At 47.7% G+C, this 21,882-nt stretch overlaps 1 protein-coding gene across 1 annotated transcript in view; it reads right to left on the bottom strand.

Annotated features, from left to right (window-relative positions):
* Positions 1–3,064: 3,064 nt before the first annotated feature.
* Positions 3,065–21,882, bottom strand: part of atp1a2a (ATPase Na+/K+ transporting subunit alpha 2a) — a 48,354-nt gene continuing 29,536 nt past the window's right edge. Inside the window, exons 14-24 of the mRNA XM_086153500.1 lie at positions 20,269–20,444; positions 19,732–19,868; positions 19,506–19,656; positions 15,298–15,466; positions 14,427–14,581; positions 13,327–13,450; positions 6,898–7,043; positions 6,692–6,822; positions 5,740–5,841; positions 5,423–5,514; positions 3,065–3,367 (exon numbers count right to left, since the gene is read on the bottom strand). Of these exons, the coding sequence (XP_086009626.1) occupies positions 3,339–3,367; positions 5,423–5,514; positions 5,740–5,841; positions 6,692–6,822; positions 6,898–7,043; positions 13,327–13,450; positions 14,427–14,581; positions 15,298–15,466; positions 19,506–19,656; positions 19,732–19,868; positions 20,269–20,444 (1,412 nt within the window). The 3' untranslated portion in view covers positions 3,065–3,338. The remainder of the gene's footprint in view (positions 3,368–5,422; positions 5,515–5,739; positions 5,842–6,691; positions 6,823–6,897; positions 7,044–13,326; positions 13,451–14,426; positions 14,582–15,297; positions 15,467–19,505; positions 19,657–19,731; positions 19,869–20,268; positions 20,445–21,882) is intronic.

Raw genomic sequence — 21,882 nt, 5'->3', positions numbered from 1 at the left:
AAACAGGCAGCTAATGATGCCCAGAGGCGAACCCCCGTCTTAGCTCCCAGCGGCCTGTTGCTATCAGACTTCAGCTGTTTATGCAGGAGAGAGGGAACACATTTTCATCACCTTTTAAAAGCATGTTTGCCATGCAAGAGTCCCTTCACCGCCCCCTTAAGAGCCGCCACGCTCGTGTCGAGGAGCGCGACAAGAAAAGACTTTGTGTACCGCTATTGTATTTTCTCCTGCGCCGCTGAGGTTCACAATTGTCAGGTGAACTCGAGGCGAGGGGAAAAGAAAAAGAACACGCATGAAGGGCAGTTGAGGCGAAGAGGAGGTGCTAACGGAGACCAGCTACGGTTGTTTATCTTCGGCTTGCTCGTTATGTTACATATTTTATCCTTCTATCTATGTATCTATATGTCCATCCCTCTGTTCCTTCCAGCAGCTCCCAAGCAGGGTCACCGCAGCAAAACATCTGCCTCCATCTCTGTGGCGTGCAGTGAGGTTCATGGCCGGTAAGGCACTGACTTCCTTTGAAACGATATTTACAGTTCTAAGAACTCGAAAGAGTTTCTTGTTCCCGATAGTCTCATCTGATTTTTTTTTCAAAAACTTTTCACAGTTTGTGGTCTTTTTTTCTTTATTTCTGTATGAAGTCCACATAGATATACTTGTTGTGAAAGTCCTCCTTGGTTTATTTTCCGATTGGCAAGAATAATTGTATCACACACTTACGCAAAAGACATAAGAAAGCTTGAAGATGGCGGTGGTGTATTAAATAATAAAATAATTCTTTCTACAAAATTCTAGTGGTGACATGCTGAGAAAAGCAGCCAGGTTTGTGAGGGATTGCATGAGCAGAGGTGAGCTTGGCTGCCGCACCTTGGCTTACATTTGACGAGGAAAAATGAACGAATTCAGCGCGATTTGTTCTTGAGAACATTTAAAACATGACTGGAAGCATACAGAAAATACATTTATAGATCAGATGAGTGGAAAAATGTTAATACTTATCTTCTTTCTATCAATGTTTTTTTTTGTTTGTTTTTTTTTCATAATGACAGGTCGCATCCTCTTCTCTAAAACCAACTTACTCTTTCACTTATATCTTTATATCTATATATTTACAGGTATGTATCTCGTCTGGTTTGGAGATGGTGGCATTGGGGATAAGATAGGAGGCAGCAGAGATGGATGGAGAGGAGCACATGGTAGATGTTCTGGAGATACAAGAGGGGATGAGATGGTCTGGACATGAACAGAGGAGTGATGGTGAAGATCCGGTTTGTAGGGCGCTGAGGTTGGAGCTGCAAGGCAGGAGGTCTGGAGGAAGTCCAGCAAGGAGGTCTATGGTTTCAGGTTCATCCAGCTTCTCATCCAGAGGCTTATACGTTGTTTGGAGTCATCCATCTCCTCAAAGAAGTTAGAGAACCGATCCTTGCCGGTGAGTGGAATCGTGGGATTTTGAGCCATTGTGCGAACTTGACCATGCCAATGAACTAATATGGATTACGGCTCTTCAAACTCTCATCGGTCCTTGTTCCATCCTGGTCGTCCCGACCAAAGGCCGTCACACGCTGCAACATCTGATTCCCATCTCCTTGTGATTCCCTCTCTGTGATCCAGGAGGTCACCTCAGCCCTGCCTTCATCACAGCGAAGAAACCCATCCCATGATAACCGTGGTCAGTGGCGGCGCTCAGATTGGCGCTGTCCCGAGGCATGTCAGCACGGCTTGAGCTTCACAAAGGGGGTTAGCGAAGCACCTCTCGGGGGAAATATAGTCATGGGAAGAACAATTCAGAAACCAAGGAGTGCGCTTTCATATCCCTGGCAGAATTAATATTTCGGTCATTTCTTTGAGAAGAGAATCACAAAATCTGACTGTAAACCAGATTATAGTCCATGATTTGCATGAATTCAGCGATTAACTGCTGGGCTCTTTGGCGAGGCACTCCTGCAAGCACTGCTGAAGCTTAACAGACTCCATCTGTCAATCATATCTGTGTAATTTCTGGAAATAAGAACATGTTGAATTTGCCTAGTGTTCAGTGCAGTTAGCTTGCTAATGTGAATATGTAGAACATGGGCATACTCAGTTTGCATATGACTGTCTTTGGGCTGTGGGAGGAACCCAGAGAACCCTGAGGAACCCCAGGTAGACACATGGAGACTCCACACAGAAAGGCCCTCCCGTTAGAATTGAACCAGGTACCTTTTCACTGTGAGCGCCTACAACTGCGGTCGACGGTGGTTAGTGTAGCCTAATGAAATGGCAACGAGGCCTTTCTGTGAGTTCTCCATCTTGCTTCCATCACCATGCTTTTATCTGGAGATCTTTGAAAAGCTCCTGCCAGCTGCCCGGTGAGGACCCTTCCATGGTGCACTTTCAGCTCCTAGAACCATCTTAGCTCCTACCCCAAGGCAGGATGATTTTATGGTTCCATAGGAAATCATAGGTGCTTGGTGATTGGTGGAACTCATGAGCCACGTCCGTTAGCGGATTTTTCTTGCGGATCGCAAGACGCCATTTTTAAAAACTATTGTCACTGGTCTGATGTTTTCTTGGAACAAAGTGTACAGAGGTAGCAAGAAATAGAGCGAAGAGGTCCAAGCTCTTTGGAGCGGAAGTACCAGGGTTCGCAGAGGAACATCAACATTTTGGACTAAAATACGTTAGCAGTTAGCTAATAACTAACAGCGAGAAGATGAAACACTTCAACTCATCTGATAGTTCATCTTTATTATTCCATTAACACCATGGTAGCTTCCACCTCCATGCTGTCTGTGTCATCTTACTCTTCTTCTTCTTCAGTGGTTTGTTTTTGAGCACGTAGCTTTAGGTGCACGTTGCAGACACTTGCTGGTTCCTAGCATGGTCCCTCACTGCCTGTGCAAATGCAAAGCTGAAAGCTTTCCAAGGAGGAGGCTACTTCCTGGACTCATCTTAGAAGCTTCTCTGCCCGAAAAATACTAAGGTGGACCCTGAAGTTGGACGGTGACTCATACTATCCAGCCGTACAGGAAGCCGATATGACACACTTCAATTTTTTTTTTTTTAAACAACATCGATCAGGGAGTTTTTGAAACACATATTTATTGGGTACTTTGCACGACAAAAATTCCATTTGTTGATGTGTGACACATCACTTCAGCAGCGGCTTAAGGCACAGAGGCTGACAGCAGAAAACAAAACAAAATTAAACAAAAAAGGAGAAAAAAAAGCATATTTTTCAGCAGTGATTATTATCGGCGTCTGATTATATTCGTGATAATCGTGTTTGCGAACCGATCCGTGCAGCACTCCAACGGACAAGACACACAAACACACTTCCAACTGGCATCCTTTGAATTTTAATAATACGTCTCCTGCTCCACCCAACCTGGAGAGAAGGAACAGAAAAGAGAAGGGTTCGGAGAAAGAGAGCGTTAGAGATCGGTTCGAATCATCGCTCTAGTCGTCCCGCCTCCTTCGTCCCCAAATGAACCCCTCGCCCAAACACAACCCTAAGACTCCGATCGGCGGCCTGTGACACACAGATTAACCAAAAAGATTAACTGTCATGATAAATTGTTTTGCTCCCCCCTCCAGCCAGCATCCCACCCGTCATTTCAAATGCACCGGCGGCAGCAAACACTGTTGGAGCAATTGTTTGCGCGTCTGTATCTCGCACGGAATCTCCAAAGCATACCCGGCGACTCTCCGTAATTTCCTCTCCCATTATGCGCCGTTTCCAACCGGATCTGCTTTTGGTTTTCTTGCGGGGGGGGCGGGATTATGGACGGAACACCAGGACGGACTATCTGGGGCTGTATTTTTGGCAGCCGTCGGATCCCACGGTTTGCTTCTAGTCTGTGCGCTCAGGCCCTCGCGGAACAGCTGTAGTTTGTATTGTACTAGCGGCTTTTTGGCACCGCTCATCCAGCAAACAATACCGGCAGGGATATTACAATCTGCGTTTACAGAGATGCGGGGAGTGCGTGAGCTGCCCTAATGACTGACGAGAAGGTGATGAGGCCAAATCTCAATTTCTACCTGAAGCAGCGAATGGAATTGTCTCCGTTCGAGTCTGCCAATATTTGCTCGCCACCACGTCGGGAGAAGGTCGAGTGTCCTGTTTTCTTTCCCTTTTCTTCGGTCCACGAACACAACGGAGTCCAAGTACCCTCTTGTACAGGGTGGAACCACTTTCTTGAAATTCTGCAGGATTGTTATTCTCTGCTCCATCTCAGATTGAAGGTTGGACCCTAGAAACTAACTGGATTTAAGATGATTAGCTTAACGCTAAGACTACTTGTGAAAGTTTAGTGTTCCGGCACAACTGGGTTCAGGTGTCGTTCCCTTACTCTGTACTTCCTCCTCAATTGGGCAGGGTCATCATAACACGGTAGTGCCGAATGCGACCCTGGACATACCGAGGATGTGGAGGCAATGGCGGACCCACTGGTCCGTCCGTGGCTTCTTGTCACACAAAAGCACGAGGAGAGCCGGAGGAGGCTGCACTCTTGCAGCAATGCTAACATATAGCACTCTTGCAGGGTTTTGCAAGTGACGATATTCTGCAGGCATTCAGTGGTCCGGCAGTCTGTTTTGGTGACAGGCACTTGGGTTGGGACTACAGAAGTACCGTGTGGCAGGTACTAGCACAGATGGAAACGCAAAAAGAAACCAGTCCAGCCGAGTCCAGTTGGAACTGTATCTCCGAACACTTACTCTCCTGTACATTAGCCATGGGCCAAACTGGCAGTCAGAAAATATAGCCACTAAATGTCTCTAGTGCAAAAAAGTGGAGCTTTTTTTTTGGAGAGGGGGCTTCTACGATCTTGGGGCACAACCTCAGATGCTATGTCAACTTAACCTTAAGGATGCTACAACCTCAGATGCTATGTCAACTTAACCAGTTGCACTCACTTTCTCATTAGATTGGCAACAGCTCACATAGATTGGCAGAGGGTGCAGGACCGTCGCTTTAAGCATTAAGACGCTTCGCTCGGGTACGGCTCAGGAAGCGACTTCCCAGGCAGATGACCCATGACTGAGTTTTCGTTTTTTCCAATCACAGCTCACAGTTAGCATCCCCTGTTGCCCTTGCATCTGCTCAAAGCGATGCAGATATCGTCCGGACCAACAGCGATCTTGACCTCCCGCGAGACACGAAAGCCAGCCGGGGGTCAAAGCAGAGCGGAGGCTAGCGGTTTAATCAATGGCCCTTTGAAGGAGTGGGCAGCGCTGGTGCGACTGTTTATCCTTCACAAAGGCAGCGCCGGGGGAACAGGGCGCGGAGTACGATAGGCAGGAAGGAAGGTCCGGGTGAAAAAATTGGCTCGTGTGGTTCTTGTGATAGGAGTCTAAACCAATTTAACTCCTCTGCCGGCTTATTAACAAGACAAAGGAGGTGGAAACCTTTTAATCTGAGGTTCTCTTAATAACTGCTTACCTCCAGGGCTCCTCCTCAGAATGAATTTACGGACCTCATCATAAATGAAGATCAGAAGACTGTATGGGAAGGCGCAGAACCACCAGCCGATCCTGAGAGGAGCGGAGAAAAGAAGAAGTACGACAAGGGCGCAGGGGGGGATGAGGAGCATACAACTCTTAAATCCTCCGCAGCAGTTCTTGAATGCGGTGGATAACAATGCCGGAGTTCGAGATGATCAGAGGTTTCATTTAAAGCGGTGAATGGCGGGATATTGGCGGCCACTTCGGGTCCGAAAGTGGTTATTATTCAGTTGGGCGTGCATATGCGGGACGTACTTCATCGGGTACATGCGCAGGGCAACGTCCATGCCGGGGCAGTAGGAAAGGAAGGCAGCCAGGGCCGTCTCGACGAGTAGGCCAAAGATCAGGATTCTGTTCCTGTTGGGGAGCAAACAAGGGAACCAGAGTGTTTTGACTGATCAGAGCACTGGGAAAAAAATCCCCCGAAATGTTCTCGACATGCAACCTGAACTTCTCGACCCGCTCCGTCTCAGATGTGCCCCGGGAGGGACCTCGCCGTAAGCGCCATCCGCGGGGTCTCTTACCGACCCCGAGGATGGTGCTTGACACTCTGAGTCGACATTGCGGCGGCAACGAGGGCTAGTTCATCTCACTGCTAATCCCATAAGGTTTCAGGCATGAAGGGGAATTACTGCTTGATTCTCCAACTTTGCCCTGACAACTGTTCCGCCTGCTCCCAGTTGTACTCTTTGTTCCATCGCAGGAACCCCCAGGGGAGACACCGGCGCAAGGAGAGGGGATGTTACAGCGCCGGAGGGAGAGATCGTCCACTTCCTACTGACAAATCAACACACTGAGTCGGTTTTGACTCGATGTTTCGTTCCTTGTGAACGTTATTAGGACGGCGTTCTTCTTTTTATAACTGAGCATATACTTACCAAACCAAACATACAGAGAGAGGATGTTACGGCGCCATAGGGTGAGCTCGTCCACTTGCTGCTAACAAGATACAGCGTTGAATCGTTTGTGACTCAATGTATTGTTTCTCGTCAATGTTATTAGGACGCCGTTCTCCTTTTAATACCCATCTTCGAACATATGGACCGTCACGGGGTGACGCACCCGATTTCCATCTCCCAAATGATCATGTCCGATGCCCCAGAAGTGAAAACAAGAATTTTAATTAAATTCTGCCCTTTCCCGCCTGACTCTTCTTTTCTTATCACTTGTTTAAACACCTCCATCTCCTCCGCTCGCATTCACTCACGTCATGCCCTGCTGAAAGAGCGAGTTCCTCCGGGTTTTGCAGATGATGAGGTCGGCCCACTGCACCACCACGATGCTGACAAAGAACGCCGTGTGGCACGTGAACTCCACGATCTTCCTCTGCTCGTAAGTCTGCGCCCAGAGGAAACGGGTTTTATTTGACTTATTTTCGCCGTGGCAGCCATTTACCAGAGCGGGTCTCCTCACCCACTGCTGGCCATAGGTGTCCGGCAGGTCGTTGACGGAGCGGTCGTCCCAGTTGATGCGGAGGTTGATCAGCGTCGATGGCAGGAAACCGTTCTCGGCCAGGATCACAAAGTAGGTGAAAAACCCGGCCAGAGCCTGGATCATGCCTGGTGACATCGAGGATATGCAGAATCATCTAGTCAGTATACATCTATTACATGCTTGGTTTTGAAATACAGTATACCCTTGTTTTTCGCGGGGGTTACGTTCCAAAAAGAACCCGTGATAGGCAAAATCCGTGAAGTAGAAACCTTTATTTTTTTTTACAATTATTATACAATTAAATACTCTATTATACATTGCTGCTGTCCTCCTTATGTTTTTTTCTCCCTTCTTTATGGAACGAACGCAAGATTCATAATTCCGTAATGCCGACCCACAGCCGCGTAGCTTTTACCTTCCCTTAGCATGTCCAGAAGTTTAACTTTATCTGCCATAGATAGCATCTTCCGCTGCCTTTGGGCCCTGCCGCAGGTGCTTTTGTCGGTCCGGAGCGTTTTGTCAACATTACGGGTTTTAGAGAAACTCGAAATTGCATGAGAATTTGCACGTACGCAATGTAAATTTGGCAAGCTGTTTTACATTCGTGTAAATATTAAACTGCAACGTTATTGACGCACAGGTAGAGAAGAAGCGGAGAGACTTTTTAGTCAATCAGAATGCAGAACACAATGCACGATGCAAATCCGCGAAGTAGCGAAACCGTGAAAATTAAACCGCGTTATAGCGAGGGATCACTGTATGGCAATCAATGCAGGAGATTGGGAGCTTGAAACATCATTAACATGCTAAATCCTCTGGACTTGGACCAACATCCAACCCAAAGCCCTGCAGTCGGAGAGGAACGTCTTCATGGAGGGTTACTAAGTCGCTCACCACGTGGCTCAGGTGGTCCAAGTGTGCCAAAGTGCCGCTGAGCAAGGCACCGAGCCCCCAACCGCCCCCTGGGTGCTGCTACGTGGCTACCTGCTGCTGCTGCTAACCATCCACCCGCCATGGCTTTAAATGATGATGCTGTGCTATATGTAGGAGTGGATGTGACCAGATAAAGGGCTTTAATAATTGAAATATTAAATACTAAATGACATGAAATTTAAATAAAAATTAGAAAAATAAATAATAATAATAAATTAATTAATTAAATACAATTTTGAACACCACAGGGTATTAGAGCAGTCGTCCTTGGAACCAAACATTGAGCTTTGGTTGAGCTCCTCCTAGCCTGTTGCTGTGTTGTTGACACTGAGTTACTGCCTTCTGCCCATGGTTCATCCATGACGGGTGAGATGCAGAGGTCGAATTGCGCTGATCTTGTGCTCGATGCGTAACTGAATGTGACGAGAAAGGTTTCTTCTCCTTCTCAAAGGCTCCAGTGTTCTGGGAGACCCATTGTCTTTAGCGTGTAGCATACATGTTTGGTATTCCAGTGAAATGTTCCAGTATGACCTTGTGCCGCAGCGCTTTTTTAAGGAACCTTACCCTTTATCCAATTTAAAAGTGTTCACCCTCTCGCACAAAGTGTACTGGTTTCTGGATTAAGGCCCAGAATTCTATTCATCTCTCGCCCCGTCAAACAACACCGCAATTTTCCCAACAAGACTGTGAGCGCTGGCTGAGAGTGGCCGTCTCCATTTTGGATTTTAACCAGGAGGGTGAGGGATCTTTGGCCTTGTGACTGAGATGTAAGAGCTTTGTGTGAGCTTTTGGGTAAGTTGAGCAAGTTTCCATCGTCGTCTTCTTCCTGTCCTCCTTCCCCTCCATCCATAAACCTCCCGCCTGGTCTACCTCTGGGCCTCCTGCCTGGCAGCTCCAATCTCAGCATCCTTCTACCCACTGTCACTCCTCTGGAAACCTCCAAACCATCTCATTCTGACTTATCTAGCATGTGCTGTCCCTCCCCATCCATCCTCCTCACTCTTGGAGTGAACATCTTCATCGCTCCCACCACCAGCTCCGCCTCCTTTCCGTAATCCCCAAGTTATTTTTTCCAATCTTGCCTGAAGTACTGGGTGCCGCTACCACTGAAGTCCCGAGAGCAGTGCAGAACATAAGTATCGATCCACCGCTCTGCGAGCGGAGGGACAGATTCTCAATGCATGAATGACTCGGGTAATCCCTTGTCTGCAAAAGCGGAGACAACAGTGTTTATACCGAGATCGTATTTTTTCTGATAATTGGATGAAAGATAACGTGGGAAACATGGCCTGTTTCTGTGCTTTGCGCGAACCTGCAATAGCTTGCTAACCTTCTACTCTTTCGAACGGAGGAACTCCCCGGCGGGGTGCCGCTCTCGCTCTTCGATGGGATTTTAAGCGAGCCCTGAGCGCTAAATCTATTTATTCTATTAAGCATGTAAGTGCTAATGACGAATTGTAATGGGGTAAGTGCAGTGAAGTGCTTGGTGAGAGCGAGCTTGAGAACGCCGTGACATTGAAAGAGGTGTGCTCGGGGAGAAATTCCTCCCGGTGAGATTCTCCGAGATGGAACAAAGGGACACCTCTGGGCTGGCAGTAGCAATTTGCGGCAATTAACATTTTTTTGAGAAATGGCGCGGTAATTTTAGCGCATTTTGGTGATTACAATCAGTCCGGCATTGAGCCTGAAATGCTACGATTTCATGTGTAGCTGACCTGCTGATATTCAAAGACTTAGAAGGGCTCCATCTCGTCCTTTTCAGGAACCAGAAAATATTAATATTAAAATATTAACAGAAAATATGATCCTTAGCCAAAATGCTACCACCATAGATTTGTGTTTTGCTGGAAGAATGAAGATAATTATGGGCTTTAAAGGTTAATTTTTTTAAAAATATATGTGTTGATTCATACGTAATGCTAATAGCGCTCGGACCTGTGTCATCGGTGGATGCCAGCGCCAACATCTTCACTTCCGTGGCGTCGCTTTGGGGCATACCCGCCGGCCACGGATCAAGCGCGCTGACAATGACGCCTTCTTTTACTCCTCTCTCGAACCACCTGTCTTTTCCATCAAGAATACAGACGTTGCTGTCTTCAAAAGAATGGCCCTCGTCCTTCAGGCGTATGTTGACAAGACAAAGGAAGTGGTGGCTTTCTCTGTGTTGGTCCATCCATTTGTTCAGAGACTCCTTAGTGCAGGTGACACATTCACCACATTCTCCATCTTCTGCCTGGGTGTTTTGTGCACAGAAGACAACATCCCCCTGTGACCTCCCGCCCATTATCTATAATCTTTCTTATAGTTTTGCACCATGGGCCTTTGAGTAATGCTGTTTCAGTACTCTGAATGTGTGAATCTATGGCAGTATTGAAAATGAAGTTGACTTTGACTTGTCCTTGGGGTACACCAGTTTTTGTCTAAGGGTGTTGTAGGGTTTGAAATGCACCGTTATATGTTATTTGTTGAACACCCTTTCTCCAAGGGTTTCTCCAAAACACCAAGGTATGATGATGTTCTTTCATTTGTTGTTCTCTTCCTCCTGTTCTATGTTCCTGTGCCTGGTGATTATATTTGGAAACTCCCCACAGGTCATTAGGGTGGGGGTTGAAACGGAAGAAACTCAAGTCCAGTTGCCACGACAAGAAGATTTCGAATAGCGTTCACCAGCGTTCACCACGACCTGGAGGACTGAGAACCTGACCCGGATGTTGACGCTGGTAACAGAGCCGATCCCCGTTGGGGTTATTGTGTAGAAACACGGTGATACAACTTCTGCCTCTACAGGATCCAAGTTTCATAAGAAGCGGCCACTGGTCTGTCGTTTGCTGGGTTCGTAAATTTGCCAAAAAACACGAGTGGCCGGCGCTGCTGGTTCTGCGTTCGTATCTGAATGTATGTCATCCAACGGGACCCTGTCGTATTTTTGACCCAGTTAGCCGCAGGCAAAATCAGGCCAGCCTTTGATTTTCCACCATTCCCAAACCGGTGATGGAAAAAAAAAATAAAAGCCTGCATTCGTGTCGAAGCTTCCAACCAGGAGGGAAATGTGACCGAGATTAAGTGGCGAGCGGTTGCTTTCTCAGCTCTCGACTGGCTGAAAATGTCGCGACAATTGGAGGGGAATTATTGGGTTGGCTCCTGCATGCAGCATCGCCTCTCAGAAACAACGAGCGTCAGTCTTTTGTCCTGATATTCTTGATGTTTCTACATTTCCCCCAGATCAACAATGTTCTCCATCGAGAAGCCGAAACGCCAACAATGCACAACGGCGTAGTGACAGAAGGCGAGACGGTTGGCGGTCCTTTCATGGCATTTAATGTGAGCGTCCAGCCGACTTCCTCCCGCTGCTCTTCTTCATCTCTGCACGCTGTTCGGCCTTTGCTGAGGTGTCACCATCTTTCGTGACAGACGCTCTCTTCTGTGCAAAATCTTGGGCCGCCTCTTTCAGAGAAGCGCCGATGCTCCCACGCGCCTGTTTCCTATCTCTGATTCAGACTCAGAAACACTTTATTTGCCACCGGGGGGCAATTAACAGCTACATGGATTCATCAAGCCTGGCGAGTCTAACTTCCCGGCTCCCCAGTGCTCAGTCCAGATTATGGCCAGAACATACCCTGTGTGTCTCCTGAATTCCTATACAGGAAGATCCTAGCAGCCTCCAACCATTCCCTCACATGACTACCTTCTTCTTCTTCTTCTTTCAGCTTTTCCCGTCAGGGGTCGCCACAGCGAGTCAACTTTCTCCATCTAACCCTATTCTCTGCATCCTCCTCTCTCACACCAACTACCTTCATATCCTCTCTCACTATATCCATAAATCTTCTCTTTGGTCTTCCTCGAGACCTCCTGCCTGGCAGCTCCAATTCCAGCATCCGTCTACCAATATATTCACTATCCCTCCTCTGTACATGACCGAACCATCTCAGTCTGGCTTCTCTGACCTTCTCTCCAAAACATCTAACATGTGCCGTCCCTCTGATAGACTCATTCCTGATCCTATCCATCCTGGTCACTCCCAAAGAGAACCTCAACATCTTCATCTCTGCAACCTCTAGTTCTGCCTGCTGTCTTTTGGTCATTGTAACAGTTTCTAGTCCATACATCATCGCTGGTCTCACCACTGTCTTGTACACCTTTCCTTTTATTCTGGCCGATAGTCTTCTATCACATAGTACCCCTGACACTTTTCTCCACCCATTCCAACCTGCTTGAACCCGTCTCTTCACCTCTTTTCCTCACTCTCCGTTGCTCTGGACTGTTGACCCCAAATACCTGAAATCCTCCACCTTCTTGATCTCCACTCCCTGTAGCCTCACCGTTCCACCCGAGTTCCTCTCATTCACACACATATATTCTGTCTTGCTGCGACTAACTTTCATTCCTCTCCTTTCCAGAGCATACCTCCACCTCTCTAAATTTTCCTCTACCTGTTCTCTGCTCTCACTACAGATCACAATGTCATCTGCAAACATCATGGTCCATGGGGATTCCTGTCTAACCTCATCTGTCATCCTATCCAGATGGATAGGATGAGGTTATTCCCTCACATGACTACCAATGCAACATTATTGACACTTGATCTGGCTTATGCAAAAAGATCCTTGAGGATTCTAGAAGATCCTTGTGCTACGCTGTTAAGTCCTCCCAGTCCCTGGCCACCTGGAGCTGTGTACTCCATTTGCAGAGAGATCCCCGAGGATCCCGAACTGCCGATGTCCTACCAGTCCCGGATCCCCTGGTACTACGTCATCATTGTCCCTCCAGCTCCTGACTCCCCAGCGCTAAGTTGCAGACCTCCTTCTGCTACTTCCTCCTCCCTGAAATCCAGACGATCTGTATCATAGGTCCTACGAAAAAAGTGACAACGCCTGGGTATGTTTCATACCGTCAAAACTATCCATCACTGTACGCCCAAAGCGGGAACGATAGCACTTCTGCCTTTCCCAAGGTGAAGGAGTTGGTGGTGGACTTTCGGACACGGACTACCTTTCCAAACCCCATTTCCATCAATGGGACAGATGTGGACATTGTGGACGAGTACAAGTACCTAGGCGTCGATTCAGACAATAAACTAGACCGGACTGAATGCCTTTTCTTTCTCAGGAGACTCAGGCCTGTCAGCGTCTGCAGAGCCATGCTGCAGATGTTTCACATGGTGGTGTCCACCTTCATCTTCTTCGCTGTAGTGTGCTGGGGCGGTAGGCTGACGGCAGCCGACGCTAACAGACTAAATAAGCTCATCAGGAAGGCTGGCTCCATCCTGGGAGTTGAATTGGACTCGTAAGTGGAGGTGTCTGAGGGGAGGATGCTGAAGAAGCTGCTCAGTATCAGGGACAACGCCTCTCACTCCTTGCATGCTGAACCGAAGTCCTACCAGAGCACCTACAGCCTCTTTCTCTATATCCAGTCTCACTCCTTATTTTTTTGCAACATTTCAAGAAAGAAGGCGGTGTGTCTGCACGACGGGCGAACCTATCTGTCCATAGGCCATGCTGATGAGGCGCTCGTTGACCAGCTTGTCTGTTTTGGGATTCCTGGGCTGCCGTTTCATGATGTCGCTCTCGGCCGTCTCGTAGGCCAGCGAGATGGCGGGAACCTGAGGACGGGGCAGAAGGGACTCATGAGGGAGTTTGTTCGGGCGGCGGGTCAATCGGTCTATCGGTGTTGGAAGCAACACCTCTGAGAAAACAGAAAACCGAAAGGGTCCACGCGACAAGACCGCTTTGGCGGCCGGTACTTTTCTGCATGGCAACTGTAACTAAGAATAATCTGGGGCGCGTGCTGTCTGACTCCTGTCAGGACTTGCGTTCCGTGGCACCCCGGAGCCTTTAGCCTAGGGTTGAAACAAGCCGCTAACAAGCTGTTAACGCAGCAACCGGCAGGCTCTGGGCCAAGCGGCACTCCTACTCGTGTACGCCGCGCAGGATTATCAGGTACTTTGAGTACATTCGTATTTGATTTTCAAGGCACTTTCTTCAAAGCAGACGTCCAGCTGCTCGCTCCACCAGAGGTTATTAAATAGACCTGACTTTGAAGGGAAGGGTTATTTTTTTTTATATGCAAAACAGGTGCACAAATTAGACGCTTTTTTTTTTTTTTTTTTTTTAAGGACTTCAATCATGACGTCTTTCGAGAGAAATCCAGCCAATGAAGAATCAGATTTCTTTGATCCTCGGACGGTCGGGTAAACATCTACGCGACACGAACGAATCCGTCCCGCTGCGTTCAAACGCCGGAGTTCGTCTCTGACGTCGCCTCTAGTGAAACAACGTGGGCGATTACGACCTTCTGCCTCCGACCGAAAGAGCCTCTTTTGGTGTTCCGTAATGCATTCGGAGAAAAAAAAACAGTCTGGGAGTCAATATCCTCCCTGATTGGACGAATGGACGTCGATGCTCCGCCTTAAAAGTAGGTCCTAGTGGCGCAAGATGCTAATAGGATGTTGAGTTTTCATCAGGCTCTGTGAGAACTCACGCAAGAGGCAACGCGTTCCCGTAGCAACGCAGTTCCCCAAAAATCCAGAACGACACTTAAAATCCGCCGCCGAAAAAACAGAAAACGCCGGCGCTCACCATGTCGGTGCCGAGGTCGATGCAGAGGATGGTGACGGTCCCCAGGGGAAGAGGAACGCTGGCGATGATGAAGAGGAGGAAGGGCGAGATCTCCGGGATGTTGCTGGTCAGCGTATACGCGATGGATTTCTTCAAGTTGTCAAAGATCAGCCTCCCTGTGGGGAGAACAGATGTTTGTTTGAAGTGTCGCTTTTTCACGTTTTTTTTTTTTTTTTCCACAACTCAAACCCACCACACTCCAATCTATGCCGCAAGACTACAGCCCCTTTACCAATGGAGGAATTTTTTGAAATTCCGAGAACCGATTCAGATGCAATCAGGAAGAAGAGGAAGCAGGAACCATGGACCTTCAGCTCCTGGAACCTACTAAGCTTCTACAAATGTTACATTTCCATGGGAACTCTTAGGTCTCTGGTGATTGGTGGAGCTCATAAGCCACGCCCATTAGCAGAGCACCTTTTTTTAAAACCCAGAGTCATATGTTGGACAGAAGCAGCTGAGAAATGTAGTGAGAATGAGGTCCAAAGTCTTCTGGCCTTCTAAACCTCAGAGGGGTTTCCAGGGCTCGTAGAGGAACTTCTACATTTTGGACCAAAATAAGTGGAGAGTTAGCAAACCGCCAACGGGGTTATTCCGTTAGTCCATGATCATTATTCCATGAAGGCTGTAGCAGCTTTCACCTCCGTGTTGTTCATGTCATCTTCCTCTTCTGCTTCTTCTTCTTCTGTGGTTTGTTTTTGTGAGCAGCTGAGCAGCCCTAGAGGAGGCTACTTCCTGGAACCAATTCTCTGAAATGGTGGCTAAACGATTAGCATGCTAGCCTTGCTGAACCTGTCGTTGTGCAAGAGGCGTCCGATGTGCTTCCGCTCACCCTCCTCCACGCCGGTGACGATGGAGGCGAAGTTGTCGTCCAGCAGGATCATGTCGGCAGCCTGCTTGGACACATCGGAGCCGGCGATCCCCATGGCGACGCCAATGTCGGCCTTCTTCAGCGCAGGGGAGTCGTTGACGCCGTCGCCCGTCACCGCGACGATCGCCCCCTGCCAGGATTGAAGGGGGGAGGAAGAGTCAAGAAGAAAAGCAATAAGTTGTGTGATTTAAAGCATCGCTCCCTCTGCAGTCATCGAATAATTCCTTCCTTCATTCATTCATTCATTCATTCATTCATTCATTCATCATTACCTGTACCAATTATCCTGCAGGAAGACTCGACGGGGCGATCGTTAGAGAGTGAATGCCTCAATGTCCCGACATGATGTGTGAATGAGAGGGTGAATGGTCATTTGTCTCTTATTGACATGAATGAGTGAGTTAATGAATTGTTGCATGTCCATATATGGACGTGTGAATGAGAGGGTGAATGGTTGTACATCTGAATGAGTAAATGGTTGCATGTGCATATGGACGTATAAATGAGGGAATGCCACATGTCTCTATGACATGTGAATGAGAGGGTGAATGGGTCACCTGACCTAACAACCTGACCATAATTGGTGTCCCTGAAAGGACATATAACACACTGATGGTATAATCGATTCACCCATCCATTCATTCTGCAGTAAGGGTGGCAGGGGCAGAGTTGTGAATGAATGAATTGTTGCATGGCCATGTATGAACGTCTGAATGAGTGAATGCTTGCATGTCTTTATGACGTGAATGAGAGGGTGAACTGTTGTTTGTCATTTACTGGTGTGTGAGTGAGGTTGGAATAGCTGGGATAGGCTCCGCCCCTTGACTGCAGAATGAATGACAGAGGACAGCAGAACCTGGGCTTAAGTATGTCGATATTAACGAAAAAAAATCAGCCTACGAGCAAAGTTTTCCATCAAAATTTGACTTGCAAACAAGCCTCAGTGTATGAACACACACACAAACAAACTTTCCATCATTGTACCGTAGCAGCAGGACAACATGGTCACTGTGTTCTACTGTTATAACACTTTTTGTGCTTTTTTTTTCAATAAGCTAGCCCTCATTATGGCTCCCAAAACAGTTTAAAGTGCAGGTGCTAGTGGTGTCAAGATAAGAATTCCTGTGGATCTGAAGAAGGAAATATTAGCTAAACGTGAGTGTTGGTGTTACAGATCTCCCCAAGCACTATGACCGGGCTAAGTCAACCATCCTTACAATCCTGAAGGACAAAGATGCGCTGATGGGGTTAAAGGGTCACTACGCTAAGGAAGGAAAGGTCTCAAGACTCAGACGAAGTAAAAAAAAAAAATTGTTCGCTTGTATTTATGAAAGACTGCAGGCTGGAGATAGTATTAGTGTTAGCGTAAATTTGTGTAAGGGTTAGCGAGGGTCTCATAGACAAGAAGGCTTTACTTGCTGATTCAGGGAAGGAAACGCTGAGTACAAATGCTGGCGAGAACAGAAAGAACAGCAGAAACAGCAATAATTAAGGGTTAGCTTTCATTAATTTTTTTGTATTTTTGCCACAAATAAACCCATGAAAAAGTTTCTAAAGAGTGCTGTTTTTTTTTTTTAGGATCAATGGGATTCACAAAAAATTCAATTAATTAAATTAGATTAATTCCAGGTCCTCCTGTAATTAATTTGTAAAATAGAAATATACAAAAGGACATACAGGAAACGTGGATTTGCACATTGGAGATGACATTTGTTCGGCCCAGGACTTAACTGACACAAACTGGTATTTCAATACAGCTATATTGTGGGTGCACACACACACATACACACATGCACATATGCACAAAATCACGTGTGCATATTCCGCCGTATTGGTATTCGGATGCTCTCCCCCCCCGCGGGCGGAACACACACACTGACATTTTAGTTTTGTTTTATATATATTTATATCTCTTTTTTTTTTTTCTTCCTTCCGCGCGATGCCGCTAATTGACGCCACGCGCTTACGGACCCTCCGGCCGCCTCATCACTGCCGTCAGCGCCCGAAAGATAACTCACAACCTTGCAGTTGAACTTGAATAATTCCATTTAGCGGACGCTGTCGCCGGGAGACATCTCCAGGGGCGTTGTTCGCTAGCCATGATGCCAATTTAGATATTAACCTTTACGACTCGCCGTTTTTAGGACGGCGGCAAATTCAATTCATATTCATTATGCTCTGCCGTTGTATGTCGGGGGCACCGATTGGAGTAAAACGTTTCCATGAGTAAGAAGAAGAAGGGTCATAATCTTCAGATCATAACAAACACGGTAGCGGAGGCTATTCGGTAGCCCCTGCTAACAAGGCAGCATCACAGATGATGATGGTCAGAGAGGTCATCGAACGCCTCCCGAGACAAAGATGGAGGGCGCAACTTGTCCGATCCAACCCGCGTTCGCCGCCGTCTTCCCCCCATGTGCTCTTCAGCAAGGGCTATAACATCGTGAAGTGGAGTCATTTTTCGAAACAGCGTCAGCTCGACATACTTCCAACAAGCGCCCGGCAGGACCTCTGTACTGAGTCATGTGTTTTTGCAGGCAGGAAGAAGGGTCAAGGACGTCTGACTGAAAGAGACATGGCGTCGGCGGCTGTTCGGCGGCTCCTGCTATAAAGGTGAGCGGCGTGGATGATTAGCGAGGGCATTGAACGCCTCACGACACGGGGGTGTGGAGGACTCCACTCACTGATTCGCCACCTTGCTATGGACTCTGATGAAGAACCACCTCGTTTTTCGCGGAAAACTTCCTCCCCGGGATCCCTGACTCACAAACACTGATGATATCAGCTGCCATTTTTACCATAATTCGCAGACCATAAGGTGCACATTTTTATCCATAAGGCGCACAATAAAACATACGGTATATAAAGCAGTTCAGTCGGTTTAGTCGAAGTTTCTTCATCTCATTCGTCTGGCTCCGTTCCCTTGGAAACTCTGTTAAGTCATCTTTACTTGGTGCAGTTTATCCTCCACTTACCTACAATTGATTTATTAATGTTGAATTCTTTCGCGGCTGCTCTGTTCCCATGATCTACTGCATGACTGATTGCCTTGAGTTTGAATTCTGCTTCGTAAGCATGTCTCTTAATAAGCGCCATTTTTGGGGTCCTCATACACACAGATGTATAGTAATATTCTGTTGAAGCATAGTACGTACTGGTAAAAAGTGGCGGAGGTAAGCATATTACATAATCTCATTGCTTTATCGTTGCCAGCAATACTGGACATCTCAAGTTAGTCTTAGGTTTGAACAACGTTGTTTTCCAGCACTACATAATTAGTTTAACGTTGTGTGACGTTGCAGACCCAGATTCAACCAATGACCGACTTTAACACACCGTCCCCGTGTCAGGTGGGAACGGCACACCATATTCTAAGGGGCACGGATGATTTTTCAGAAAATTTAAGGATTTTAAGCGCACCTTATAGTGCAACAACTTTCTTGCGGTTTCCAATTCGATTTCCGCTTTCCTCCGATGGAGTGGTAGCGCTCCGTTTGGTCCCTGTCCCAGGAGACGTACCGATGTGTGCCAGATGAACAGCTCCATCTGAATCCCACGCGAAGCAGGGATGAGTCTTCGTTTTTCTCGAAGTGGCCAATCGGAGCTTCCCGTTGGCGCCTCGTCGCTCCACGGAGCTGCTAAATCGATGCTAAATTACTCGCTTGGTGCTGAAAAGGCCTTCAGGTGGATCAGCTTCTAAATTGCTCCTCCGCACTTGTCGCCCTGGATGCCCGGATTAGCATGCAGAGGGAGAACAAAAGAGGCGAGGAGAAGATTCCTATTTTCATGGAAAACACCGGATCGTGACGAATGAGGCCACGGGGGGCGAGCGGGGGGTTCGGATGAGCGTAATGTTCTGCGTTATAGAGCGGCGGCGCCACGGGCTGCAGCCGAAGGCACTCGAAGTACCCAGGTGGATGCGGAAGACAAGGGGCGGCGGGCGATTATGGCCGTCGACGTCGGCCGGTGTACTCGCCGTGTCATGCGACACGGGCAGAAATTGGCACCGTCATCTCCAGCTGAACGGCGCCTTCACGAGTGTTTTGAAGCGATCGGAAGCCATGATTTGTAAGCTAACGCCCGAAAGGAATGCAGGCCACTGTAGGTTCTGGTGTCTGTACTTGTATGCTAATTTCAAAGCTAATCGTTAGCACGTCGGCGCTACCGACCTGCCTCTGGCAGCCCTCCACTATGATGAGCTTCTGCTGCGGTGACGTCCGGGCAAACACGATCTCGGTGTGGTTCCTCAGCAGGTCGTCCAGGAACTCAGCGCTCATGTGCTTCAGGTCGGAGCCATGGACGACGCAGGCCTTGGCATCCCTGCGGGGTTTGCGACAAGTTACCCCTGGAGCCATTTTGTTTGTGTTTCGCAAACACACACGCTCGCACACACACCTGGGGTTGACTTGGCTCAGCGGGATGTTCAGCCTCACGGCAATGTCCTCCACCGTCTCGTTGCCCTCAGAGATGATGCCCACTCCTTTGGCAATGGCCTTGGCAGTGATCGGGTGATCGCCGGTCACCATGATCACCTGTGGGTAAGCAGAACCGCGGTGAATGGCGTGAAGCGGTCGGGTGCTTCCTTTCCGAGTGGAACATCAACGAGAAGATCAGAACATAGAACTCGAGGCGACTCAAGCTTATGTATTCCTGCGCGTCTGGGGTTTTCTCTCTGAGTTGAGTTATGGCATGTCTTTCAAAATATAAGGGGTCTCCGGGGGATGGGTATTCAGGGGGTTTATGGGTCATCCATATATGTGACCATTGGTGCCAAAAGGGGCAGAACTTGTACTTCCTTGTGAACACATGACAAACACCGGTGATTCGGACTCAAGGTAAGTAAAGAATAAGAAGACCAATTGTTATAAACCTGTTATTAGCTGTTATTATACTGTTATTTATACGACCGGATCCGATGATCTAAGCGGTTACCTTGATGCCGGCCGAGCGGCATTTGCCCACGGCGTCCGGCACGGCAGCGCGCGGCGGGTCGATCATGGAGATGAGGCCCAGGAAGCAGAGCCTCTCGATGGGGAAGTTCACGTCGTCGCAGTCGAAGGTGAAGCCCCGCGGGTACTGGGCCGGGGGCAGGGCCAGGTGGCAGAAACCTGGAAGAGGGCGCGAGGGCACAAGGTACATACTATAAGTACTCCCCTGCAGTACATCAGTGCTTTAAAAAGTACTTGGAGTCTCTTCTAATACTGCAAATATCTATTATGGAGAACATGAGAGCTCCAGAGAGAGGGAGAGAACCCAGGGAGGAACCAGGAGAACATGGAGGTGATGGAGATGGAGAACCCAGGGAGGAACCAGGTGGAGATGGAGAACCTGGAGACTCAAAGGACCAGAATATTCCACAAAAGATGATTCCAGAGATTGAGGACCAAGGCAGAAATATGGAGAACATGCAGACTTTACACACACACACACACACACACACACACACACACCAAAGCTAATCCAGGAGGTTTTCGGACTGAAATAAAAACTTGAATTATTTAATTCGACTGTTTCATTAATTTACCATCTGCAAACCCCTGCAGCACCTTGGAGACACCCCGCTCCTCATCATTTTCATTTTCATCATCATCATTGACATCATCTTCATCTTCATCCTCACTAGCATCATCATCATCATCTTCATCCTGATCATCATCAATATCATCTTCATCATTCAGATTATCTTCCTCATCATCATTGCCATCATCATCTCCATCAACATCATCTCCATTATCAGTATCTTCATAATGTTCACCATCATCATCTGCTCATCATCATCATCTTCATCATCTCCATCACCTTCCTCATCGTCTTCATCATCTTCATCCTCCTCATCTTCATTTCCTGAGATTCTGTTTGAGGGGACAAATCTTCTTCGACGTGTTGCGTTTCCACCGAGCTCCTCGGAGACGCGCTGATACCCCATAATAATCACCGTTGGTGTTTTTTTGACAAACACGCCCTTTTTCTTAAATTATATTGGTTCTTTGTTTTCGGAAAAAAGGTGACATTTTCAAAGAAATACATAAATTAATAAATTAATTAAAAAAAGGGACGCCGTTTCCACCTGAGACACGTCGGTGGCATTTGGCGAGGAGCTCCACCGGCAGGAAGCCAGGAGGCCAGGAGGCCAGGAGGCCAGGAGGCCAGCTCCTCCGGCAAGTTATCTCCACACCACGGCCAAGATGGTGGCTCATATTTGATTAAGTGTGTGTGTGTGAGTGTGAGTGTGTGTGTGTGTGTGTGTGTGTGTGTGAGAGAGAGAGAGAGAGAGAGAGTGTTTGGATAAAAGAAAATGAGTCTGACAAAACAGGTGTAATAGCTGTGAAATGATATGTAATAAAGTGTAATAACTGTGTAATAATGGTTAACAGGTGTAATAAAAGTGTAATAACGTGTAATTTTGTACAATCGAATTGTAATAACTGTAATAATGGTTAACAGACGTAATATCCATCCATCCATCCATCCATCCATCTTCCCCCCTTATCTGGAGTCTGGCTGTGGGGGCAGCAGCCGGAGCAGCGAGGCCCAGACCTCCCTCTC

Source organism: Fistularia commersonii, chromosome 10 (assembly GCF_037954325.1).
Source record: "Fistularia commersonii isolate RoL2024-O1a breed Wild chromosome 10, RoL_Fcom_v1.0, whole genome shotgun sequence".
NCBI classification, from domain to species: domain Eukaryota; kingdom Metazoa; phylum Chordata; class Actinopteri; order Syngnathiformes; family Fistulariidae; genus Fistularia; species Fistularia commersonii.
The sequence above is the reverse complement of the archived record's forward strand: the minus strand, read 5'-3'. Positions and strand labels throughout refer to the sequence as shown.